This window comes from Gavia stellata, chromosome 7, assembly GCF_030936135.1.
Source record: "Gavia stellata isolate bGavSte3 chromosome 7, bGavSte3.hap2, whole genome shotgun sequence".
Classification (NCBI taxonomy): Eukaryota; Metazoa; Chordata; class Aves; order Gaviiformes; family Gaviidae; genus Gavia; species Gavia stellata.
The window spans coordinates 31,350,656-31,376,313 of NC_082600.1; the positions used below are offsets into that span (position 1 = coordinate 31,350,656).

General features: G+C 38.8%; 1 protein-coding gene across 3 annotated transcripts in view; it reads left to right on the forward strand.

The window, feature by feature from the left end:
• The first annotated feature begins 15,909 nt into the window (after positions 1-15,909).
• Positions 15,910-25,658, forward strand: part of HECTD1 (HECT domain E3 ubiquitin protein ligase 1) — a 62,703-nt gene continuing 52,954 nt past the window's right edge. For all 3 annotated transcript variants that reach the window (XM_059820002.1, XM_059820001.1, XM_059820003.1), the window contains exon 1: positions 15,910-16,080. In XM_059820002.1, the coding sequence (XP_059675985.1) occupies positions 15,941-16,080 (140 nt within the window). In that variant the 5' untranslated portion in view covers positions 15,910-15,940. The remainder of the gene's footprint in view (positions 16,081-25,658) is intronic.

Here is a 25,658-nt window from a genome sequence, read left to right on the forward strand (position 1 = left end):
GGGGGAAGCAGAACAAGAGGCATGCGCATGGGTAGTAAGAGAGGGAAGAGAAAATAGTAATTAAATCAGTTACCTGGTTGACACATTGCTTCAAAACGGCCTGTGTGAGATATCATAGCTTAATAGTTGACTGGAATCCTATAAAATATTTTACAAATGAAACTAGTCTGATTTGAAGGTTCACAGAATTTTACGATGTGTTAGCTTTGCTTGTTCTGTTTTGTACTGCCCATTATTTATCATCAGGAGAAAAAAAGAGACTGCCAACCATCCATGTAAATCAAAGCAAAAGACTTTGTACTAGCAGCACAGGATGAGACAAGGTAATGACATTACTATAAAAAGTAATGCAAAGTTACTTGCATGCAATACTGGGAATCTATACCCGTTAACAAAATATGCAAAGCAGCTCCAACTGGATGACATTCTATACCGTCTCTTAAGTAAACCATGAAAACAGTCACTGCAATGACAGAAACTTAATCAGAAAGCACTGTTTGTTTCACACACACACAAAAAAAAAGCAAATTAGTAAATAGTATGCAAAGCAGGAAGACAAGTTTGAAATGATGTAACCCATCAAGTGCAGCAGCAGGAGACACACGCTGTAGTTTCCATTGCCTGGTCAGTACTGGTTACAACACCCGCGCAGACACACTTCGTCTTTTCACTAAAAGATTTTGAAATTACTTATAAGGAGTTACTTGAATTGCAAAATTTTCACTGCTGTTCTTAGATTAGGATTTTGACCTAAACCGGTGGGTAGTCTTTGGAAATGAAGACCATTCATTAGAGGGCATGCAGAGGCCAGAAAGAACGCAGAGAGAGCTGGGAAGTGTTTGTCATTGTCAGTGGCAGCTGAGTTTTTCCAGGGCAGGCAGACGGACCAGAGTGCACATACTGGTTCCTGGTTATTGTGATCCCAGGGAACTGCCAACTGCCTGTAATTGCTGGCAACAGCTCAGTTCCCTCAGGGCAGGGAAGAGAGGGTAAATACCGTCAGCCTTTAATTATAGCTTGTTCTTACTCCCCAGTTCTGAAGAAGTGGAAGCTGCTGATAACGCAGTCTGCACAAAGTAGGGCCTAAGAAAGGAACTGATTTTCAAAAGCGCAAATAAATGCGCTTGTCGCCAGTTTGGGGAGAGAGAGGGGAAACGGAAACAAACCACAGAGGTGCCAGAGAAAACATTGCTGGATATTGCTGTGCCCTTGTTTGTCCCCACCATCCCAACCCCACCTGAGAGGGTCTAATTATTCGCACAGTGCCAGCTTTATCGACCTTTATAGACATATACTGAGGCCACACGGACAACTGTCATGCAAATAAGATACTTGTTGCACAGGTTATCTCCTTAAGAAGTCCTAATAGCTGCTCAGTAGCAAATGCTCTCTAGAAATCAAAGCCTCTGAATTCATTCACAGCTATACCAATGCCGATGAATTGACCTTGATAACAGAGTTGTTCCACTGCAGAATGATGATTATGAAGTGGTTGAGCTTTTAAACTTTTCCCATTTATAAATCCATGATTATTCCATTTCTTAGCTGAACTAAATTCAGTCACTGTTGACTCCTGTTCTACTAACTAGATCACTAGAACTGGTGAATAAATTCTCAGTAATTAACCTTGTAACAAGGATGACGGTATTCTGAAAACAAAATAATCACTGGAAATCTCAACAATTTAATAACAATTTGACAGCATTACTTGTCAATTCGAGAAGTTTGACTATTTGTCACTGTATGGTAAAGTGTTTACATAAGCTAAGTGTAGGGAAGCTTTTTTCCCTGGGTTGTTTCTGGTCTAAAATCACACTACTCCACTTCTTGTCACAGAATTCTGTGATTCTGTGAAATAGATTAGAATCAAGACAGATGGGATACTTTCATGAAAGGGTGGTAATGAGATTAACTTTACCTTTTTACATTTTCTCAAGTATTTGTCATGTCTGATCAGTCACTGATAATCTTTGTTTTTCAAGCGGAAGTTTGTGGAATGGACAAATATGTGTTATCCATTAATTTTTTTCATGTAGGTCCACCACTTATTGCTCTCTTCAGACATCTTCTGGTCTGATCTGAACTTTGCCATGAGGCTAAGCACAAGGTTATCCTACAAAGAGCATTCTTATCCAATGGCTCTGAAAGCTGAAAGCAACAGCCTGAGCAACACTTAAGCACGATTTAAATAAAATCCAAACATTTTGGTCACCAAACCTTGATTTAAAATACTGGATTTTCCTGGAATTTCAAGTTACTTTCCATGTAAACCTTAGTCTGGAGTGAAAATGGGAAAAAGGGAGGAAAAAAAATTGGACAGACTGCAACGGTAAATTTTGAACTTACTGCAGATTGGATTTAGACATGGCATTGTTTCTACGAAGAAAAAAGAAGTAGTAGAGGGGGCTAATTTTCAGAAACATTGTATTATTGCCATTGAAGTGGTTTAGATTTTTGGAGAAGTGTTTGCAACAGCCTATCAGGCAGACACAGCCCGCATTGCTACCCCCACCGCCAGACCGGCCGGTACTGTACGGACCCAGTGAGCTACCATCCTGCTGGGAGAGGAGGGGAAGCAGAAGCTTGTGGGTTTGGTGGCAGAGGAAATCTTGTACTTAGGTGTGCCTGTGAGATGGAGGGGGTACTGTGGTACTCCTGGCTTCCTCCTACCAGTTCTGCTTGATCTTAATAAAAGAAGTTTACATGTAGGATATGTCTGTCATTTGAAGGATGATGTAGGAGAGATTTGTTTGAAGGATGGAAAACCCAGCGAACTATTTTCTCCATGTAAGTTATAATTTTGGAGAAGAACTATTTAAGGCACTGCAGAGACCAAAATGGGTTTCCTTAAAAATCTTTTACACTCCTGTGAAAACTCTGCACCAAAAAGAGAGCTGGTGTTAGTGGTATCACGTACGTGCAATGAGAATGGGAAACTCTTTCAAGGCAGTGGTGGGGTAAGTGTTGCTACAGTCCCAGAAACGCTCCACATCTGACATGAAAGGGCCTGAGGAAAAAAGACATTTTATTAGTCAGGATTGGTCTTAAGAGTGATTATACCAAATAGCTCTACCAATAGAGGTTGCCTGAAAGGAAACCCAGCAGCATCACTGTGAAGTGATACTGAAAATATAATTTTTATTTACATAATTTCTACTCATAAAATTAATTCAATTTTTTAATTTCACTTGCCAGTCTTACCTATAACTATGTCTAAGGCCATCAGACAAGAGAATCCTCAGTGCCCTTCTTTAATATAACTGCATATTTCAAGATCAGTAGTCCGAGATACATTAGTTTTGCATGATTTTATAATCTGCTATTCTATGTTTTTATAAATCACAACTTGTACTGACAGGACCACTTTTAATATTAATTATTAGGTTTGCTTTTAGTCCTCATCTGTGATTTGTGCTTACTCGAACAGTGTAAAGCATCAAGCATCACTGAGCTAAGCCAGGCAGTGTCAGTATGCACCAGCACCGTGCCGGCTTCTGCCAGTTGCAAAAAGCTGCTTAAATTTGCTACAGAAGGGGGTGGGGATGAAACAAACCTGGAGCGAACACAGAGTCAGCACCACCTTATACAGAATTCAACCAGATTAATGACGTACTAACCTAGGGTGCCAATTTTTTTTTAATAAGATAAATATGTAATGTACCTCATGGTACAATTCTAATGAGCTACCTTTTCATTAAAAGCAATGAATGCAGATGTGGGGTAATGGTGATGGTGTTTTCAAATTCTCTTGTTTTGGAATGTCCCTACAAATCCTCAACTATGATTTACAGAATAGAGTTGATAACTACACAAACTCTCTTTATATTCTAAATTCTTCTGCACAACTGAAGCAGCCATGGGGGGTGTCTAAAACTGTGGTGTCAGAGCAAATCATCCTACAATAGGTACAGGTTAATACTGGAGGACAGTAATGAGTCAGACATTTAGCTTATAGGACAAACAAAGTTGTGTATCACTTTACAGCTAAGAATGTTTTGATGCTTGCATCTTCTCACCGTTTTAGGAGACATCAGGGTATCAGTCCCAGGATCCTGTTCCCTACCATAACTGTTAATCCAGATAAAGAAGAAAAGCAGATGGGGCTACAATCTTGAAGTCTTTCATTATCTTTATTACTTAAAACAGGATATCCTGCTGCTACAGCACAGTTCTTGGTAACGTATACATGAGGTGCCTGACCCTGAACATAGAAGTCTCGTCTTTCTTGCCTAACACCATGGGAGGAAGTTTCTGACTTTCAAATGTGCTTTTGGGCTAATTTCTGCCCACAGTTACATGCACAAACACCTACTGATTTCATCCTGAATGTCATGTATCAGTGGGGTACCATATTGTGATGCAGGGCACAATTTACCTCTAAACGTCTGTCTTAAGCCTGCTTCCTAAGATTACCTGCTTGAGATAACTTGCAAGTATATTTGCACATGACTTCTGTGGCCAGTAATCAGTTGTTTTTCTCAAAACATGGCTTATTACTTTCCCATCGAATTACTTGTAATGCTAAATGTTGGGCAATCTTACTAGGCAGAGTTACCGGGCCTGCCTGTGAGACGGGACAGGATTCTGGCTTTGATTTGTTATCTAAGTTTCCCAATAGGGAAAGAAGTTCTGAGTTGGTGTGATGCCAGGAAGGCCAGCTCCCTTCTAGCTGTGCTCCCTTTCTTTCCAGCACCAGGACAGAATCCTTCCCTCTGGGTGCATCTTCCTTGTCTTAGTGGGTCACTTCTGAGCCAGGAGATGCAGGCTAGCTTGCAGCCATGATCCACATGGAGATCAGATGCAGAACATCTTCTGGTTTCCTCTTGGTTTTCTTTGCACAAGGAGAAGAGTTAGCTCAATCTAGCTGGGAGACCGCTAACATGTAGAAGTTGGGGTATGAGACTTCAGTTAAACTACTAAGCAGCTTACCGGTATGGACTATGTTACTTTCTGATCTGCTTTGTAGCCTTTGCCTGAATTTTCTGTTTACTGTAAACTCTGGGTTGGAGATGTCTTTTATCACACATGTACAGCAAGGCCTGAATCTCAGTTGGGGCCTTTCAGTATTTCAATATTAAAAATTCCTACCAATGACACTGATCCTCCACTATGAAATACCTGGGAATCACTAGCATAAGATTCAGCAGCCCCAGGCTATTCCTCCTCTCATCAGGACCAAAGCAGGGCCTGGGACGTAGACTAATTATTGTAGTCAAGGAGCTGTAATTACATGCAAACGTAATTGTACGTGAAATGTTACTGCATAAATGACACAGACAAATATTTCTACCAACAATAACTGCTGATATCATCAGTGCAGCACACCACTTACAAGAACACATTGTAAGCCGGTAACATTTCTCTGTCAAAATAACTCGGTTTGACGCTCCCTAAAAATTCACTTGCAAGAGGCAATCTCAATGCTTCTTCTCACTGAAATACAAGCAGAAAGTCTACAAATGCACTATCAGCTCTTTGTACTCTTTAAATCTACAACTTGCTGCTCCTTAAATGAACAGATGAGATCTGCCACTGGAGCTGTTGAACTTAATTTTACAGAAGGGAACTGTATTATTGATTCAAGAGTTATCATATGACACGGACTCTAGGGAATTAATCTTTTGTTGGAGATAGACTAGGAACAAAATGTCTAACTCAAGTGCTTCAGTGTCTGGGTCTCACCTTAAAATGTCAAGCCGGCTAAGAATCTTGTATAAAACTTTATATTTCTGGAGACTCAGTTTAGCTAAACTCTTACAATAGGTCCTAGTATTTGATCCAAATTGCCTGCTGGCCCAAACTGGTGAGGCCTTATTGACTTCAGTAGAACGGCATTTCTTTACAAAGGTAATTTGGCCTGCTGATTGTAAGGCTAGCACTGTATGAAAAAACTGGGTAGAGTATATTCTTGCTTGGAGACCGGCTCAGACAAACAATACTTAGTCATTTTAGTAAGTTACCTGTGTCCGCTGAGATCAGTGTTTACAGAGAAATTTATACAGACAGCAAAACCCCAATAAGCTAATGTTTGACAGTATAAAAATATAACCCTATAACACAGAACCAATAGTAAATGGATGTACAATATGCTTGCATAACAAAATAATGCTGGTGTCTTACCATATATAACTAAGAGTCAATGCAAACAGGACACTGATATTAAAAGCTTAGCCGCAGCAACGTGGGCTGGAATTAGATCATAACTACTTTACAGCTCACTGCATTTTTTAAGGTATTGATACCAAGTACACAAGAATTGAAATACAAAACCCTGTGTAGTAGTTGGAATAATCTGTGACCTGTTGACGGAAATCCCATCTTACCGGCATAAGTCAATGGGTGTCCAAAAGGTAAAATGTAGGGTACAACAAGAAAGATGGGTATGAATCATTTATCCTGTGCTACTCACTCACTCATCATGTGGATCTCTGAACTCCCATGGAGTTAAAACACAGGTGATGAAACTTTTCAAAAATAGGTCAATAACCATGCATTATATGCCTGAAGAATTAAGTATAATTTTCCTTATGTTTGCGTTAGATAGTTAACTGAAAGCTCTTAGGCAAATAATTTTACATTTATAACAATTTTCTCCCATGGCTGCTTATTCTCCTACAAACATGAAGCTCTGCCACAAAGCTCTCTACTGTCAGATCAAAAAGATTTTCTTTAATTGTTCTGGGTCACAGTTTGAAATGTAGTGAGCAAGGGTAATGTTTTGAGCCTTCATCACCTTATATCCACTTCTTTTCTTCTGCCAGAGGTGCTGTTTAATCCAATACAGCCTAGTATAACTGCATTTGAGACATACGAGTTTTTCATTCAAAACCTGCTTCTTCTAAGATGTTTTCTGAACAGGAATGCATTAATTTGTTTTTAACGTCCTGGGAAGGGTTGTGTTTCTCATCCTTTTACTTACATTCAACATAACAGAATGAATTTCAGGGCTCTGAGCTTTGGGGGTTATTTTTGCTCTTTTTAAAAATATTTCTGATGAGGAAGTTCAAAAAAAGTAGAGTTAACAAAAGGAAAGCCAAAGTTAAGAAAATAGGATGAATCCTCCCACCATCATTTACTGCATTCCCTAGCAATGGGCAAAGAATGAAAATCAACCCTGTCAAAATTAAAAGTCCTTCGTCTCTCTTTGCAAAACCATTTTTCCATTTTCAGCCCGTTCTGTTTAATACAATTTGTAGCCTGGGAATAAGTCCAAAGGTTACAATGAAAGACAAATCTCAATACATGCACAATGTGATCTTCATTTATTAATAAAAACTGATTAAGAGAAAATGAGGTACACAGTTTACTACCTGTAATATATTCCTTAAGGAACGTGTATTCTTTCCTTGCAGGAATATAGACTTGAGGATCTGCAGAAACCTGGTTTCATCTCACTACTACAATTCTAAATAAAGTAATTTCATCACTTCTGACAAGGATTTAACTTGTTTGAATGGCACCTTTCCTACAAACCAAACAATCCAAGGCTTAAGTGAGCTTGCAGAGTGCACAGATTATCTTTCTGAATGAACAAACCATTAGTGAAGTACAGTACTTGCCCAATTTCCCTAAGAGCCACCAGTGGGGCAAGAAATTTTCCCTGTTTCATTAGTAAATGATACAATTTTTTGTTGCTTGTCTTATGTGCCCTAGGACAGCGCTAGCATTGAACTTTGCTATGCTGCGCCACAATATTCTGTTTCATTTTTCCCAGTTTGAATGAAGGATGTAGCTCTTTCCAGTTAGCAACTAATCCAGAAATTCAGGTTTTAGGAGCTTGAGACTGTTTCTTCTTTTTGCATGTGAAAACATTCAACAGTGGTGAATAGGGCATAATTTCATTACAAGAATAGTAAAAGGCATTAGTAAGCTTTTAAGTCTGTAAAAATTACAACTCTTTCCAATAAAACTCTAAGTAGCTGTGTTTTTTTAATCCCAGAATATAGAAGAATCATTTGGTGATTAAGGCACCTTCTTCTTATTTTAAGTCTTCTCATCACTAGAGATCATTGAAATTCATTTATAATACTTCACTGAAATTTTGGGAGCCACATCAGATACTTGGAAGGATTACATGTGTTTTACTCCGATAACAAGGGAGTAAAACTGGGAGGAACAAATCCCCCATCTTGATTAATCTTCTGATTCAGAAAGTTATAACCTCGTGTGCGCCATTAAAAACAGTAAGAAATACTGTGCCCTGAGTCACTGATCTTTCCTTGCACTTGTCTTGGACTGAGATTTATTGCTGTTGCCTACATTACTGGTGGACAGGGTACAGCTAACAGCCTGAAATAGATAGCTGTTGCCTAATTTCTGCCTGACTTTCCCTTTGGCAATTGGAGGTGGAAGGGACATGAGTGAGGGCAGGCGGTGATGACGGGTTACTTTCTATTTTATGTCCAAATACTTGATATAGCTGAAGGTAAACTGAGGTAAAAGGATTTAAGTGATGTAAGTTTACCCACTTCTCACTCCCCAGACTGGAATATCAAAAAAGTAAACTTACACTTTAAAAAAAAAAACAAACCAAAAACCACAAAAACCTACATAGGTGAGTTTGCTTAGGAAAAAGCACTATAATGTATATGATTTTGAATGATAATTTCAGAAAGAAGAAAAGTTAATTTCAGAATATTTGCAGTTTTCTGAAAACCATGCTCTTCTCTAAATTTTCATGTTCATTCACTCAGCTCTGAGGATAAGAACCTTCAAGGAAGCTGACACTCTCCTGAGGAGAAGTCTAACAAGAAGAGCAATGACTCAGCTCTGTACCTCCATTAACACCAGCCACCAGCATGTCACTCGCACATTTATCATGTCAGCATTAGTCATGCGCTCACCACATCAACATGTGTAATTGCAACACTTGGACTCCAAAAGAGGCAACCTCTCACACACTGCCTGCTACAGCAGATTGCGTAAGACCGCACATCGCAAACATGCCGCGCTGTGCAGCTGGCACAGAACTGTTCCGTGATTGCCAGGGCTGCAAAAACTGGCACGCACTTTTGGAAAGTCAAGATGCTGACACTGTTTGCGGCCCCCAGGCTTGTGCAACAGTAAAGTGGCTACAAAGAGACCATGGATAACATAGGAGGATTTAGATAAAAAAGCTTTTACCACTGCATTTTATTTATGAAAAAAAAAGTTTTCTAGAAGAAAATATTTTTAACAATATACTTAAGATGTAAATAAGTTTAAATAGCCAAATTCTGTAAAACTAAACCTTGCCTGATAAAGCAAGAAGTTTCTGTAATATCTGACCTCCTTGCTTTGAAATGTGTAGTCAACATTTATTAACTTTTTCTTTAGAAGTATAATATTCATCAAGAAAATGAAACATGTATGGAATTATTCATATTTTGTTTCTGGAGGAGTAGGAACTTTCAGTGTTTTCTACTACATTATTGTGTGGGTAGCAGAGAAAAAAAGTGTTAAAGCAAACATAAATAATCCGTAACTATGCTAACTGGCTGGGCACAGAACTGGCCTTGAGCATAAACTACTCAACTAAATTTGTGGAGGTGTTCAGGGTCTGTTTATGTCACCCTCTGATCTATTTACTCTAGAGGAGTGATATTTTTGGAAACATCAACTTGGCATGTGTACAGAGGCGGGCAGTATAGCTAACAAAAACATTAATTACACTAGGTTCTAGCTTCTGTATCAATTAAAAATATACAGAGGAATCTGAGACTTCTTGTTTTAATTGTACGTGTATTTCAGTTTCATTTTTGGCCAGAGTTTTATATTTTCTGTAATAAAAGCCCAATCATTCCTATCTGAATATCACGCTGTGACACCAACAGTACCCATGACAGATTTTTCCTTCTGCTATCAGCTAAAACCATATAGAAAACACCAGCCTGAATATCATATAAAAGCAGTAATCAATACTATTTTTCTTTGAGCTGTAAGTAAAAAAACATTTAGCTTTTTTTTCTGTCCTGGGAAGATTTTGCAAAATTCTAGCCAAACATGGCTTCTTTTCAAACAGAATCAAATCCTTTTGAGAATGCCTGCAATGTCTTCTTACTGAGTAGCTGTCTCAGGTGGGGTGACCTTTACAACATGTCTCAGAAGCTCTCTGCATCCACAACCCTCCAATCCCTGACCCTTGCTGCCCTCCATGGCACATTTCTCTGTGGTTCGTATGTCCCTGACGTAATATTATGCCAGTAATTGTACTGATGTTTACTCTTTTAAAGCCAAGTTTTAATTTTCAGGTAAATACACAGCAAAAATGCTGGTCATTGGTCAATATCACACTCTACAAAGGTCAATCTACATTGACCCTATGTGCCTAATTTCCAAAAGCATCCTCAGTCACTTATATATGTGGTCTGCTCAAGTGTAGTCATAAAGGGGAATTCTGTTTTACAGTATTATGTAAGACTTAATATAGTAACATGCCTCAGCAACTCACAGTTCCATAAATGCTAAGACATTTCTGACTCCAACATTACTATCTTGTTTTTTCATAAAGGAGGAAACAGAGACATGCAGTGATTAAGGGATTAGGCCAAGGTCACGTAACACGGTGTCAGCTGGTGTTAGAATTTAGGTAATTTTCTGACTGCATGAATAACATGTACATTGTACAAGTACAAGGAGCTGTAGTTGTTTTTGCAAGATTCACACAATGCTCAGCGTGATTTTCTTCAAAGCAGCTAAGACAGTCAAGAGCCATTACTTGCCACTTCAGTATACAGCATTACGTGCCTTTCCCCATCTGGCTGCACTAATCCATGTGAAGTCCTTCTTCCTCACTACACTTAGGCCTAGTACTAACCAAATGACAGCCACAGGCCGGAAATTTGGGGGTCTGAACAAAACTTTGTTCCTGTGAAAATTCAAATGAAAGCAAGTAATTCCATAAAAATGACTGATGCAATTCTTACGTCTTTCTTATCCACTAACTGTGTTCTTATTTGCTAGTGATTTCCTTCTCATTAAATATTAGAGGGCAGTCACTTTTTAAGAGGTAGTCCTAGTCTGTATCAGTGCTGTACACAGAGGGAGTTTGAAACAGTAACTTCAGGAGTATTGCTGCTATGATATAATTCAATGGAGTACTCTCTGACAACTGCCAAAAATAATTTGAATGCCCAGTCAGCACATGAGGTGGAAAACATATTAATCAGACCATGAACATACATACTGCAAGAAGTATATCATCAAAAACGAAGATATTACCTAGTCAGCAATCATTTCTTACTTTCCAGATTCATTCTGGGGAGAAGAAAACTCGTAATGAGGAACAAAAATCACTAGCAAACTCTTACATATTACAGATGTATCACAATGAAAAAAAATTCTGATTCATGACTAAAGCTGTAACACATTACTTGATACACTTCCTTTAATATATAAAAATAAAAGGATACATCAAATTGGGCAATTAATGCAACAGGACATGGAAGTATTTATGTTTATCCATTTAGAAATAAATATGTACAGTACTGAAAGCTATTTCCAGTATTTTTAAGTGTTGTACTCCTACTTAATAGTATTTAAAATCCACTATTTGTATTCTTTGCATGTGCAATATTTAAAATTTTGATTTTGTTCCTAAATTGATCTGTATTTTGATAACCTCATCTTCTCCATGGATAATCATGTATCTGTCCAAAGATGCCTGAACCAGAAACTGCAGCCTATGTGAAAAGAGTGAAACATTTGTTTGATTTCAAAGTATTTGGTCTTTACAGTTGAAAATTACCATGTTTAGAAGAAATTCATAATGTTGTTTTAATTGAAACCTCTTTTCACAATAAAAAGGAAAGTGTTCTAGCATCATGCAACAAAAGCAAGGTCACTTAGCAGATGCAGTTCTTTAAAGTTTGGCCTAATTCTGCTGCTGCTTCTGCACCAGTGAAAGTGAAAGAAGATCAAGCTTCTAAATTTAAAGACTGCAGACTCAGTCTTCCTACTGCCTCATGTCCTTAACGTTAAGCATGTAAGAAGTCTTGCTGACCTCTGAAGGACAAGCATAGGCAAAAGATATACATTTAAATCTCGGCAGGGCTGGAACAAGTGGTAGTTGAAAGACGTAATACAGTTAAGACAGAAAGGCTAAGCTGCTTTAGAAATCAGAAAGAGACAAAGGAACTGCTGTTCTTGTATTCCAAAAAAACCTGCAGCAATAAAGAGAACACTTTCTAGAGGTGTTATTACAGTATCAAACAATAAAAATTTCTGTATTTGGCAAGTTTTAACCAAGCATGACTGCTATTGCCTTTTTGTTCAGTGTGCAGTTTTAGCCTCCTAATTACAGGAAATGTCTATGAGGTAGGTAGGAGTGACATTCAAACGTACAATAATCTTATTTACTGTACTTACATTAATAGGCTTAAATACCTTAGAAAACCGCATGTCATCCTACAGACAAGGAAATTATTTTGAAGATCCTTTGCTTTTAGTCCTTCATTTTAAATTTATAGCAGTTTGCTCCCTTTGTTTTTTTAATCATACACAAGGTAACCGCACAGCATTTTGTGGCATGTGTGGCAGGTGGCTACTCCATTGCAAAACGTGTCTCAAGCTACACACTATAGTCGCAGCATCTCAAATTCACTACAGGATAAGGGCAAGTTAAAACCCCAGCTCTGAAAGACCCATTACTGCAACGTTTAAATCCGTTCGCCATCGCCCCTTTAACAGAGGTGCTGGAGGTGGATCGAAGTGTTTTCAGGAGTAGGCCCTGCAAGGTGTAAGTCGTGTGTCGTCGTCGTCCCCCCCCCGGTAAATATGAAGACTACTATATTTAAGTAAATAACCAGAATATGACATGAAATACAATAACCTGTAACCATAAAAAAAAAAAATCCCCATGCAGCTAAGGAAAGGCCACCCAAGCCTGGGGGGTGCCGGTGGACACGCGGGGCAGGCCTCGACTCCCGCTCCTCACCGTCGAGGGCGGCTGGGCACCCTGGGGGCCCGGGACCCCACTCCCAAGGCTGGCGCCTGCCCGAGGAGGCCCTCGAGGGGCGCGGGAACCGAGCCCGAGGCTCCCCTCAGGCAAAGCGAGCTGAGCTGGGGCCGGGCACGGCGCGCCCGAGGGGAGCGCGGCCCCGGCCCCTCCAGAGGCGGGTGCGGAAGCGCGGGCCCCGTCTTGCCCCGGGAGGCCGCCGGGCCCGCTGCGCTCGGCCCCTCTCGCCCCAGGAGGCCGCCGGGCCCGGGGAGGCGCCGCAGGCGCAGGCCAGGGCACGGTGGCAGCTCCGCCAGCGGTGGCACAGGGAGGACTGGGACAGGCAGACACAGCGTGCCCGCCCCGCTCGCCCGCTTGTACGAGGAGGGCCCTCGCCGTGGAGGCGGGAGCGGCACTGCCGCAGCGCCCCCAGCGGCCGCTCGGCCGGCGCCAGCTCCTCCCCCTGAGGCCGCGGCGCGGCTCTCTTCCCCCTCCTCCCACCCAATCCCGTGCCGGGCGGAGCGCCATGGATGCCGCTGGCTGCCGCCTGCTGCGGGGCTCGGGCTGCCGCCGCCTCCTCTTCGCCGCTCCTCCTGTTTCCCCGCGGCGCTGAGGAGGGGTCCTCTCCGGCGAAGAGGCTCTGGGAGGCCGAGGTGAGCGGTGGGGGCGGGAAGGGTGTGAGGCCGCTTCTGCTGGCGCTGGGGAGACGGCGCCTTTCCTGAGCCGCCAGGCCGGGTCACCCTGCGAGGCCTGCGGCTCGCCAGGAACTCGAGCGTCGCTGCCCGGGCCTGGCGGGTCGGTGTCAGCAGGCTCGGGGGGAGCAGGCCGAGAGGCCCGGCTGCGGGCCGGGGCCCTGGACGGGGGTGGCGGCGGGCGCTGGAAGAGCTCTGTGTGGGGACTGAGGGGCAGAGCGGGCGGCGCTGCCGGAGACCCCTCACACCGCCAGCTCGCCTGTGCGCGGGGGCGGCGAGGAGGGGGGAGGCGGTGCGAGGGCTCCCCTTCCCCGGGAGGCCGCGTGTGGGGAGGGGGCCCCAAATCTCCGCGCGCTGGCCCGGGGCCTGTCTGGTGTGTCTGTGTGTGTAGGCCCGGGCGCTGGGGGGATGAATTTAGCTGCGGCCTGGCCCCTTTTCTGGTGCGGCTCTCCTGGGAGCCCCGGCCTCTCGCCCTGCTCTGTTTTCTGCTCGGTGGTTCGTTTCTCTCTGGTTAGAGCTCGTCTGGGGTGGAAGAACAGCAGGTGCCTGTACTGAACTTACCACACTTTCACTGTCTTTCTTAATTTTCTTGTTTCTGTTGCCTTCACTCTCCCCCGCCCTGAAGTTAATAATTTAGTTGTGTTAAGGAGACGTGCTATACTTACAATACAATCCCACTTGTACTTGCTCAAAGTAGTTTTATTTAGTCTTGGAACAGGAAATACAGCCTGTAAACAGCTCGGAGGATCATAGGCATTGTTTAAAGAACAGAACATGGATCTAGTAACATTTGAATTACTTTTTACAGCAAGACTGCAGCAATAATAAAAATATATAAATGGCAAGCAGTAATTGAGTGATCTGTAATGTTATTATGGTCCTAAATTATAAAAAAATCCTATCTGTCATGCTTTTGTTTTGTCACATCTTTGAGTTCAAAGCTATTGTGAAACAGCACTGCTGATTCAGTGTACGTTTCTCCATATACTACTAATTTCTGATTCCCTTTTGTAGGTGTGCCCTTGATGGAGTTATTTTTTAACTATTAGCTCATTAGCAGCAAGTAAACAAATAGGCAGACTTTGTCCAGATCGAGCTTCTCTCCCCTTCCCCCCCAATTTGTGGGGACACTGTCCAGCATTTCGTATTTACCTGTGAAGTTTGCTAAACTAATTCTTTTTTTTATAAGCTATATTTAAAAAATAGTAAATTTTTTCTTGTATGTTGAATTTGGAGAGATTGGTTTGTAACCGTTTAGTTTTTATATGAAAATAGTCATGTTTGCTGTGCTCTTAGGCATGGGAGGTGAATTTGACTATTTATTAGTAAAACACAAAGTAAAAAGCAAGCACATAGGTTAAAATATCTCTTAACATTTTAAAGGGACTTTTTTGGTCTTCAGCTTGCATGTACAATTATGGCATTGGGCCAACAAATAATGTTGTTTTCCTTATATGTACACAAATTATTTGAATTATTCATTGCGTTTTTTAAAAGCTATGAATTAGATACATTTTTTCTAAAAGAAACTCCAACAAACCCATAAATCTTGAAAATGGAAGCGATTCTTAAATTGTCTTTTTTATTCTTTGACTTAAAGCTTGTTTTACTTATGTTCAAATGCTATTTTAAAAGATGAAGGATTAATAAAACTTCTGCAAAGATCCTCCAAGTTTTTAGTTGTACACCTCTTTTTGTTTTGTATTGTAGGCTTGTATTTAAAACGTGACATTTGATGTCTCTCTATATTTTAATACTTTAGTGAGGAGGTAATTCATCTTTCAGAAAGTCGGGACACTTTATAAAGTGATGTTAAAGGAAAGGGGGTAGGCAAGACAGCACTATTTGTCTTTATATTAGTTTTGAGAATATACGAAAGGGTTAAACATAGTTTTTATGCTTTATTTTTAATTTTGAGTTATACTATAAATAAGAGTAGGCTCTAAGTCTTGCTTGATTGTCAGCTGTAACTAGAGATTTCTTTCCAGTGAAACAGAACAAAATCATTACTGTTTAGTCACGTATAAAGCTTGAAAAAAAAATAATTGCTGGTCAAATATGTGGAAGTTTTCTTAACGTCAGCCCAAAAATATGCTATACATCTTGGAGAGGAGCAAATCCAAGAAGTTTAAAGACAAGATTGTGATGATAATTATTTTGTTTTTACTTTTTCTTTCCAGGTGAAAACTACAAAAGCTTGGGGCTGGCTGAAGAGAGATATTGATTGTGCTCAAGTTAGTCTGGCTTGAACAATTTAGAGGATATTTTTGGTACTTTTTAATTTAAGCAGAGGCGGCTTTTGCTTTTTTTTTTTTAAAAAAAAAACAAAACAAACATGGCAGACGTGGACCCAGATACGTTGCTGGAATGGCTGCAGATGGGGCAGGGAGATGAAAGGGATATGCAGCTAATAGCACTGGAACAGCTATGCATGCTACTTCTAATGTCAGACAACGTGGATCGCTGTTTTGAAACGTAAGTAGTTTTGGCTTTAATTTATGGAATGTTATTTTCCTTACTCTTAGTAGCTATATATAACATTTAATATTCCTAGAAATTTTCAGCCTCAAAAATGTGTTTATAGACTGAACTTGAGTGTAGATCACTGAAATGAAGAGTTTCTGTTAATGTTGTGTGAATTACTGTTGTCTGATTAAAAATGTAGTGTCGGGTGAGTGATCCCGCAGTGCCTGTTCTGACACATGATCGGATTGTTTAATTTAAAGAAATGTATTCAGAGTTGCAATGTGGAAGTGTTGGGGTTTGTTTGGTTTGTTTTTTTTTTAATGGTAGAGGAAAACTTTTTTTTCCATCAAAACTATAATGATCACCTAGATGTATTTAAGCATCCATACTTTTGAAACACTTCTCTCAAGAGATATAGTAGGTTTTTCTGGCTCTGTAAATCCAAACAAAAATCACAAATACTAACCATTGTTCACACAAATATTTTGCCCCTTCTTTGAAGAATGTTGTGGTTCATGCCACCCTCCTTCTCAGCTGTATTTGTACGCCTCATATAGCGCAGTCCCTGCTCTCACCCCTTTTTTCTATTTCTCACAGCACAAAATGCTGATGTAACCACTTCTGTTACTTAATAGTGTTGCTGTGCATGTGTTACACTGCTTCCTGTGAGGGCCCAGGAGCAGTAAAGACAGGAGGTAGCACAAGTGTAAACAATCACAACTTTTAAATCTGATGTCTCTTACTATTTTTTTGGTGTTTTTTTAATTTGTTTCTTTCCCCAGTTCTTATTTTGACGATCTTGCATCTCTCCTCTTTTCCATCTTTTTTCATTACTCTCACTTTCCTTTCTTTTGCATCTCAGAATATGGCTAATGCCTTTCTGATACACCCTGCTTCTTAGGCGTGTGGGTTTAGAAGCATTTAAGGTAGCTGTTTGTTTAGTTTTGTAGCCATGAAGAAGAGAACAGTTTTAGGGCTTATCTTTTAGCAGCTATTCATCTTTCACGACTGCTTTTATTACAGGAAGTGTAAAATTCATACATCTCTAAAATTTGGATTTGTAGTAGTTACGTAACAGTGAGCAGAGTTTTGTACACTACTTTAGAATTTGAAATTGCCTGATCTTGGCCTTGACGAGCTTATAGGTAAACTTTTGGCTTGAAGGAGACTTACTGTAGGGAGATGCATTTGCCTTCCCTATCTGTCCCTCATAGTACTGATACTGATGGAGCACTATGTTTTCAGCCTCAGAAAAGCTGATTTACTGATGACTTAATTTACTGCTGTAGAAAAGAATTTGATAGTTAAGAATGAATTTTTCTGACAAATGTAGATGAACATCCTGCTTCAGTATATTCAGTATAGAACAGAAGTAGAAGTTTGGGCATAAGCATTTGTAAGGATATCTTCTGGATATTTCAGAATCAGGAATGAAATGTCAACTTTTAAAATATAAATCAGTTGTGGGTTTTATGCATTTTATTTAGAACAGACTTTCATCTCAACATAAATTAATTAAATAGTCAAAGTGCTTTTTTTTTTCTTAAAGTATAGATAATGAATGCTCTGTTATCACAGTGTTGTGGTTTTAAAATTGGTTTTTATGTCTGAAAGAAGAAACATTTAAAATACCATTTGGCTTTTTAATTTTTGTTTTCAGCTTTGGTATAATTTAATTTTACTGGTCTTCTAAGTTGTTGATCTCTTGCTATTGTAAGCTTCCCTCAAAGACAAATAGAAGAGAATAAAGTGTGAATTGGGAAAAAGTTATCAAGGTTTCCTGCCTGTTCAAGTGATTTTACAGCAAAGTTAAAACTGCTACTTTTAATTGGCACTGTGAATACACTGAAGATATGGTTCCATGGTATTTGGTGAGTTGATGTAGTAGCTCATTACCTTCAAAAGGGAGAGCTACTTCTTCCCATTTATCAGTCACCATTTTTATTCCTCCCAAGCATATTCTTGGTTCAGGCCAGCATTAGGGCTTACTGGACTCCTCTAATTCACTAAAGGAGCAAGCTGCTCCTTAAACCCACTGAAGAAGCTGGCTAGTTTTCTGCTGTTACAGTGTATTACAGCAGATCATAGAGGTGTCTGAGCACTGGAGGTGGAATTGCATAACTGGAAATATGGGAGAAGCAGAGAAAGGTGTAACACTCTACAGTGGAGAACTTCTCAGTGGATGGTCTCAGGTGCCTTTGGTATCACAGCCTGCTTTTCAAGGTGACTTTCTTCATTTTGAAACTCCCTTTAAGAAATAGGTGTTGTCTTGAAAAGTATTTTTAAAATCTTTCCAAATGACAGTTCGTCAAATTCATCGTGTGCCGAGAGACTGTAACTAAAATAATCTTTGATAATATTCTAAAGTTGCTTTTCAGCAATGTTCTTAAAGGAATTACTGCTTGTCTAAATAGGAGATTTACTATATGACAGAGTGTTGCCAAACACATTTTTCACGAGCTAATTTTGAAAATGGTTTTGGTGTATGCCTGATTTAGAATGTGGACATATTATTCTGTTGGTAAGAAAACCAGACTCTTGACTTTAAAACATTTTTTCTTCTGTTAAGAAGAGCATTCTCAAATTTTTGTATGCTGTGCAGATGTTATTTCAAGATCTTGGAATTGTTTATTGCTATTAATTATGTTGACTAAGAAAACTTTAAGAAAATTTTTTATCTGTGGAATTAAACAACTGGAAGATGGAAGGTGGAATCTTAAAACAGTCAATTTCTTGGAGAATGAAATGGGATTTCTTCAGGGATCGGTTAGAGTGACTTTAATTATTAAGTATTAGTCCACTTTTACAGAAGAAATTATTTGCTCTTATGACGTAAGCTAAGAAAAAGCTCATTATTTTAGTGAAGTACATCTGGTGATTAAAAGCTGTGTATGGTGAGGACTAGCAAAGCTACAAAACAAAGACACATGAAAAATACTGACATAATGCTATGCGTTTTCCCTAAAAGCACAACACTGTTTCCAGTCTGATTACTTAAGGAGTTGAGGGCAATACACAGTCTCGCTTAGCAAAGAAAGATCACAAACTTGGGGGGGGGGGGGGGGGGGAGAAAGGCATTGAAATAATGGATTCAAAATCTTGTACTTCATTATTGCAGTAAAGTAATAGTGTTGCTTTGCAAACATATTCTCAAGGAAATGGTATATTTTAAAGGTAATAATTTGTTTCTGTACAAGAATAATGGATATTAAAACTAGTGTTTCAGATCAAATCAGGAAAACGGAAGTAGGCAGAAATGTATGGTGGTGTATTTTGTAGTGTTCTGGCGAAGTTCTAGCAGTATCACAACAAATTGCGGGGTATGCAGCCGATAACAGGTAGTGGTGCCAAATAATTCATATTTCTTTACTTCTCCCCAGATTTACATATTACATCTGATTAAATTATTTTTATTGTTACTCATATGTTAGCATTACAAAAATCAGCGGCACATTCATGTTCTGGTGATAATGAGTCACAGACACTGTTAGTTACTTAGCATGAAGAATGGCTAACATTTTACCAGCAGCAAAAGCCAGTAGCTTGAACTGTAGAAACTTAATGAGTGAATAGAAATGGTTCTGTTAAGTACTTGAATTGGAGTAAAATAGCTAAACTCGTCGTGATTATAAGTGTTAGTTCCAAATTGTAGTTAAACTGTGTGCTATTAAGTCAACTTTAACAGGAGTTTTAATTACGCATTTTATATAAACATAATTGAAATGGTATTTTTAGTGTTTAAATTGTTACAGGTAATTTCAAAGACAATGTAGAGGCTGTTAGTTACAATCTCACATTATTAATATAGCCCTTTTCCACATAGGTGGTTCAATTTATCTTTTTTGCCCTGTCTGATTGTTTCACTTTGTTTTTGGTGAAATAAAATGAGAACTCCTCAGGTCTGGGCTTTGTGTTGCTATTTTCTGTCCCTGTCTGCCATAGTAAAAGTATTCAGCAAGGAAGATTTTATTTAATTATTTTCCTTAATTAGAAAGCAAACTTGTAGAACAAGGCAGTAGTATAACAAGTGAAGTAAAACCTGAGTAAAATCTATTCTACACTGAACAGATGAAATAGGCCTTATTAATGCCTAAAAAGAGAAAGTGATCTTCCCCTTTGACTGTGCCCTAAGTCACCTTAGTATATTTAGCATTAACAGATTTGGTCAGCATTGAACTATCAAAAGTTATCAGCTTATTTGAAAAATATAAACAAAAATTACACAAAGGATCATAATTTAGGTTTCTAAAGTGTAAAACAGAAATACTTTCTGTTTATTTTTTAGATCAAATATATTTGTTTTAATTTACATTAAACCTTGTTCTTTTCTAAGGATGTATTCGCTACTATATCTCTACCTTGTATTTGCTAATATTTAATAACAAGTGTAAGAAGAAATTGTAGAGAATCAGACTGTGTTGATGTGAGCTAGTGAGACTGTGGTAGAATAATGTGGAACAGTTTAGCTTTACCTCCACCTGATTGCTTAAAACTACAGGCTCCTGTGTTTATCAGGATTGTATAATTCCAGTAAATCAAAATCAGTTATAGATAGAAAATCAATCTTTTCTCGTAGAGATAGGGATAGGAATCCAAAGTGGTGGTTTTCAGGCCTGTTTGTGAAGTTTGGGCTGGCTTTAAAAGCATTTTTGTAATTCAGATAGTGGTCAAGTGCCCTTTAACAGATCTAAGGATGGTGATAAAACTTAACAGGCTGAGAGGGCAGCTCTATCTGTATCAAGGTGATTTCATGTTGTGTGTCACACAGATTTGCTCATTTTGTTATTTTAACGAAAAAAATAAAGGCCATTATTACAATTTCGTGCTGCAGTGCAGCCATGAGTAAATTAGGATAAGTATTTCTGTCAACAATAGACTACAGTTTTTGTTATTTCAAACCATGCGAAGCATATGTTCTTAGTGAATTATTGGTTTGGACTAAGGCAGACATCTCTCTCAACGAAATTTTGTAAGCTTTACAATAGCAAGACTCATGTGATTCCTGCTAACTTTTTTTGCCTTTTAATGAAGGCAGATGGTGTGGCAGCAGTCAAGTCATTCACTCTGTGGATTCCAATATAGTGGGATTTTCAGCATCCTAGAGTGCTTTTCTGAGACGGAAGTAGGGGTGTGTGTTGTATTCTTCAGGGAGCTGTCTTGTTACAGCATAATGTTTAGAACTATTTCTGATTTTTAAAGCTGTTTTTTGTTGTTGTTGCCTGGTTGGGTTTTTTTTGCAGTGGTAGGAGTTTTAACATGCTAATATCTTTCTGGTTGCTGATTGTAAAATGGGAATTACGGCCTCATTGTCATGGGTATTATGGAGATTAATTAGCCTTGTTTACTCATTTTGAGAATCTTAATGGTTGCAAAGGCCGGAAGAGAGGATTAGGTCATCTGAGTTGACATCCTCGTGTCTGTCATAGGCCCCTATATTTTACCTGGTTATTACTGAATTGAGCATCTTGTTTGATACAAGCATAATGGTAGTTAATGCTTCCAGTAGGGCATCCTACATAATTTTACACTCTGCTTCGCTATTTAATTTGCTGCCGAGTTGCCTTTGCTGTTGAAATTTGCTTGTCCTTTTCTATTGAATTGGCCAGACTTCTGCATTCTGTGGTGGGCAGTCAGTGCACTTCTCCCGATTGAATGAAAAGCCAATACCATTTTTACTGTGAATGTACTTGCATACAAGTATCTTGTCAGCTCCTGATATCGCGCCCCACCCCCCCCCCCCCGCCCCTTCTTCAATTCCAAAGTTTTTTGAAAAATTTTCCAGTGTTGGCTTAATCCATGCTGTTTATAGTAATACATTTAACTGTTACGAGTTACACATCCCAAATGTAGATGTTTTCAAAACATTGTACAGGAAGTGTGGTTTTAGTTATTTATCTTCAGAGTTGCTTTCCAGGATGTGATTGCTTGCTTCTTAGGCATGGCTTGATGTATTACCTACACTAAGATCTGTAACTTGACGTTTGTGTGCGTTAAAACACATTTGGTTTAAATGAGCCTGTGCCTCTGAGTAGTCCAGACAATTCTGCATAACTCATCACACTGTTTTTGCCACTATTTATTAGTCTGTCATTTTTCTTCCATTAAAGTATCAGTAGTATCATCAAGTACCCTTTGTTTTGTTCAGGGCTTTGTGTGTGAGATAAAATTGAAGTGATTCTTTCAAGTACCACACAAAAGGTGGGTGCAGAATTTTAAGGCAGTAAGTTAATGACATTTTGAAAGATTCCATCTCCTAATAGATGGGATGAGACCAATAAAATAGGTGTTACAGGAATTTCAAATAGCGGGTTTCCTTTCTTGAATGACTGTACTAGTGAAATTGATTTAAATATCGGCCGCTTGTGAAGGAGCTATGTACGAGGCATAGACAGTGTAGATGGTCAGTAGATTGGTAATGCGGAAATGGAATTTTTCTTGTTTAAGTCGGTTCTCTTTTTGAGCACCTGGAAATCCAGCAGAAGCTAGTGGGGAGATGTGCATATTTAGGCACACTTACAAAATCATACTTTTTGTTTTAATTACTTATTTTGTTTTGAAATGTTAACAAATGTAATGTGTACTCGAACCATTATCTGTTTGCATGATTGATGTTGCTACTAGTGGAAATCATAGGCAGAAATATCTGGAGTTTCAAGTTCTTTAATTTATTCAGCTATTGTGGACTAAGTTTCTGCAAAATATTTACAAAATGCTGGAGATGGGAGAACAAACATATGTGGAATTACTATCCTGAGGCATGGCATATCTTTCATAAGATACTGAAAAATGCAAAAGGCAGCCCAGCACATCCTTTGTAAGTTCAAGAGCTAACCTAATGATAATTTATTTACCAATTACCTACCCTGCAGAAGCTGTTGTTTCTTATGTGTTTTTTCTTTTGTTTCATTTTACACAACTGGTATTTATTGAATGTGTAGTTGAGCACTTAGATGATGTGTTCCCTCCTAACAGTGAACTCTCAGAAGAGGGTTCAGCTGTCTGTCCTTTATTTAGCTAAGAGGAGGTTTGAAAGTGTTTCTAAATGTCAAATTTTAGAATTCTAAATTAATTTCTAATAGTGCAGAGTTTCTGCCGAAATAGATACAGGATGGAGTTGTTAATTCTCTAGCTTTATTTTATTGGCCTGAGCTGTGATTGCAGTTAAGAGTAGCGGTTCAGAGTTATAGAAGTTTAATATTTTATAATTGTGGTAAAAGTTCCTAAATTAGCAGTTAATTTTCAGTTGCTGCTTCCTTGTACCTTTAAAATACAGTGTGGTATCTCTAAAGTCTTATACATAAGTGGACATTTTCTGGCCTTTATTTGTTCTGTAACAGCATTGTAAGAAAACAGTGTACAGTATGTTTTGGAAATGGGTCCAGAAGAATACATATAGGCAACACAGGTGTGTGGGCAGTTCTCTTGTGGATGATCTTGATTACTCTGCTGACGTTTTTGGTTCATAGTGTGGAAACAAAACAGTATTTCAGCAAAAGAAACAATGAGGGAAAGTGCGAGATTTCTTCCCATAGAAAGAACTACAGAAAAGAAAAACAATCATTAATAAAAAATAAGTTGGAATTACTGTTGCTTTAAGAGCAAATCAGTTGTGCAGGATGTATGTTCTTTGAAACTTTACAGTTATGTGACACGTTGTAAATATTTAACTGGTATATTTTTCCTTAAAAACAGTTACTAATGAGGTTTAAAGTCAGTATTTTAATTTTTAGTTATTTAAAATTATTGTATATTAAATAATTATTCAGTAGCATAGTCATATATAATTCCTTATTTTCCCACTTGTAACTGGTCTCAGCAGATGGTATGAATTACAGAGCCAGGACAAGTGCTGGCAGGCAGCTGAGCTTGGTTTTCTGCCACAAGTCACATGACTTGGACCAGGTGCCTGAAGCCGAAGGCTGTGTCACATGGCAGGGGCTTTGCGTCAAGGATCCAGCGTCAAGGATCCAGCGGTTACTCTGGAATTGAGTAACACGCCCTAATGCTAGCAGTAGTTGTGTTAACCATTTTGGGGATGAGGTGGTCTTGTCTTTTTTCCTTCTTTTGGGTTTTGTTTAAACACAACAGTAGTCTTTAAACTACCATTATTGTTGCTGTTTTGGCTAAGGCTTTTAAATGCATTGAAAATATGAAATGTAATTACAGAAATGAGTTTACAGTGCCTGTTTTTACTTCCTTGGTATCTTTTTTACACTGGCAAGCTGTAAAAATCAGCTGAGTCACTTCGTTCGAGTTTAAGGGCTTAGCACTGGCAGGAGCTTACTGCTGTAGCTATTTAAAAATTTTTCATCCCTATGGATACTTCTGTTACTAAAGGCGGGGCAGGGAGGAAGGAAAGATTCAGAAGTGTGTCAGCATATGGAGTTACGCTGATTATAGCGCTGTAAATGCTGTAGTAATATAATCATTGATAAATTTCCCTTTCTTGACATCTTACCAATATGATTGTGATGTTTAGGAAATGTTTTTAGAACAATCACATTTTCTGCAGAGGTGGAATGTATATTAAGGAATTTGTGTGTCATGGTCTTTACAATCTAACAAACTCATTTGAACACTGAAAGCGTGAATTTTTTTTAATAGAAATTGTACAGAATCAGCATTTTTTTAATGTAGTTTAGTTCTGTTCTTGATGTCAGTAGAGGGAACAGAGAATGTTCTACTACCCTAATCTTAATGGATTAGAATACAAAGGGTAAATATTGATACTGACTAGTACTTAATTTCAGACCTTTTAAAAACTGTCGTTTACAAACCTGTCTTCCAGTAAGATCTTTGAAACGTGGGTGGAAGACTTGCAAGACAATAAGTAGCAGAAGCTCTTATCCTGGGAGTACAGGCATGAAGTTGGGTGGACATCCAGAACTGAGAGACTTAAAGTAATTAGCAAGAGCTGTAGTGTTGGTCACAGAGGAAACTCATTAACTCACTGAAGTTGGTCTTTTGTTAAGGAGTAACACAAAGTAACCTCATTAATTCACTAAATCAGTCCCTAATCACTCTTCTTGAGAGGACTTTTTTATAGGAAGTGCCCAATGTGATGTTAATATAGCTTCTTAGAAATGAAAATCTAAAAATATTTTCCTTTAATTTTCATATTCATTAGGAGAAGTGCCTAAATAGAAATCTGAACTTCAGAGCTACCTATTAGCTCCTATTAACCATTATTTTCTAATCTGAAAGAATAAAAACTATTAAAAAATATTTTTTTCTTATTAAAACAAACTCATCACTGTCTTCTTATTTGTTCCAGTGCAAATAGATCATTGTGAACAGAGTGATTTCCACAGCCCCCAACTTTGAGGATACAGCAACGATTTTTTATTTTTCTGTCATAATTTCTTTTTTTCTGAGATACGTTACTTCTTTTAGTTAATGTATGGTCTAGATAAAAGCAACATGGTGAAACTGGTTTTGATGTTTTAAGTTAAGAAATGGTGCACTTTGCTTCCCTGCCACACCCCCACCCCCACCCCCACCCCCCCCCACCCCCCCATCAGTGAGAGTTGAGCCTGCAGTGATGAAAGGTTTATTTGTGTTCTTTTCTTTTGGAAATCAAAAGCATC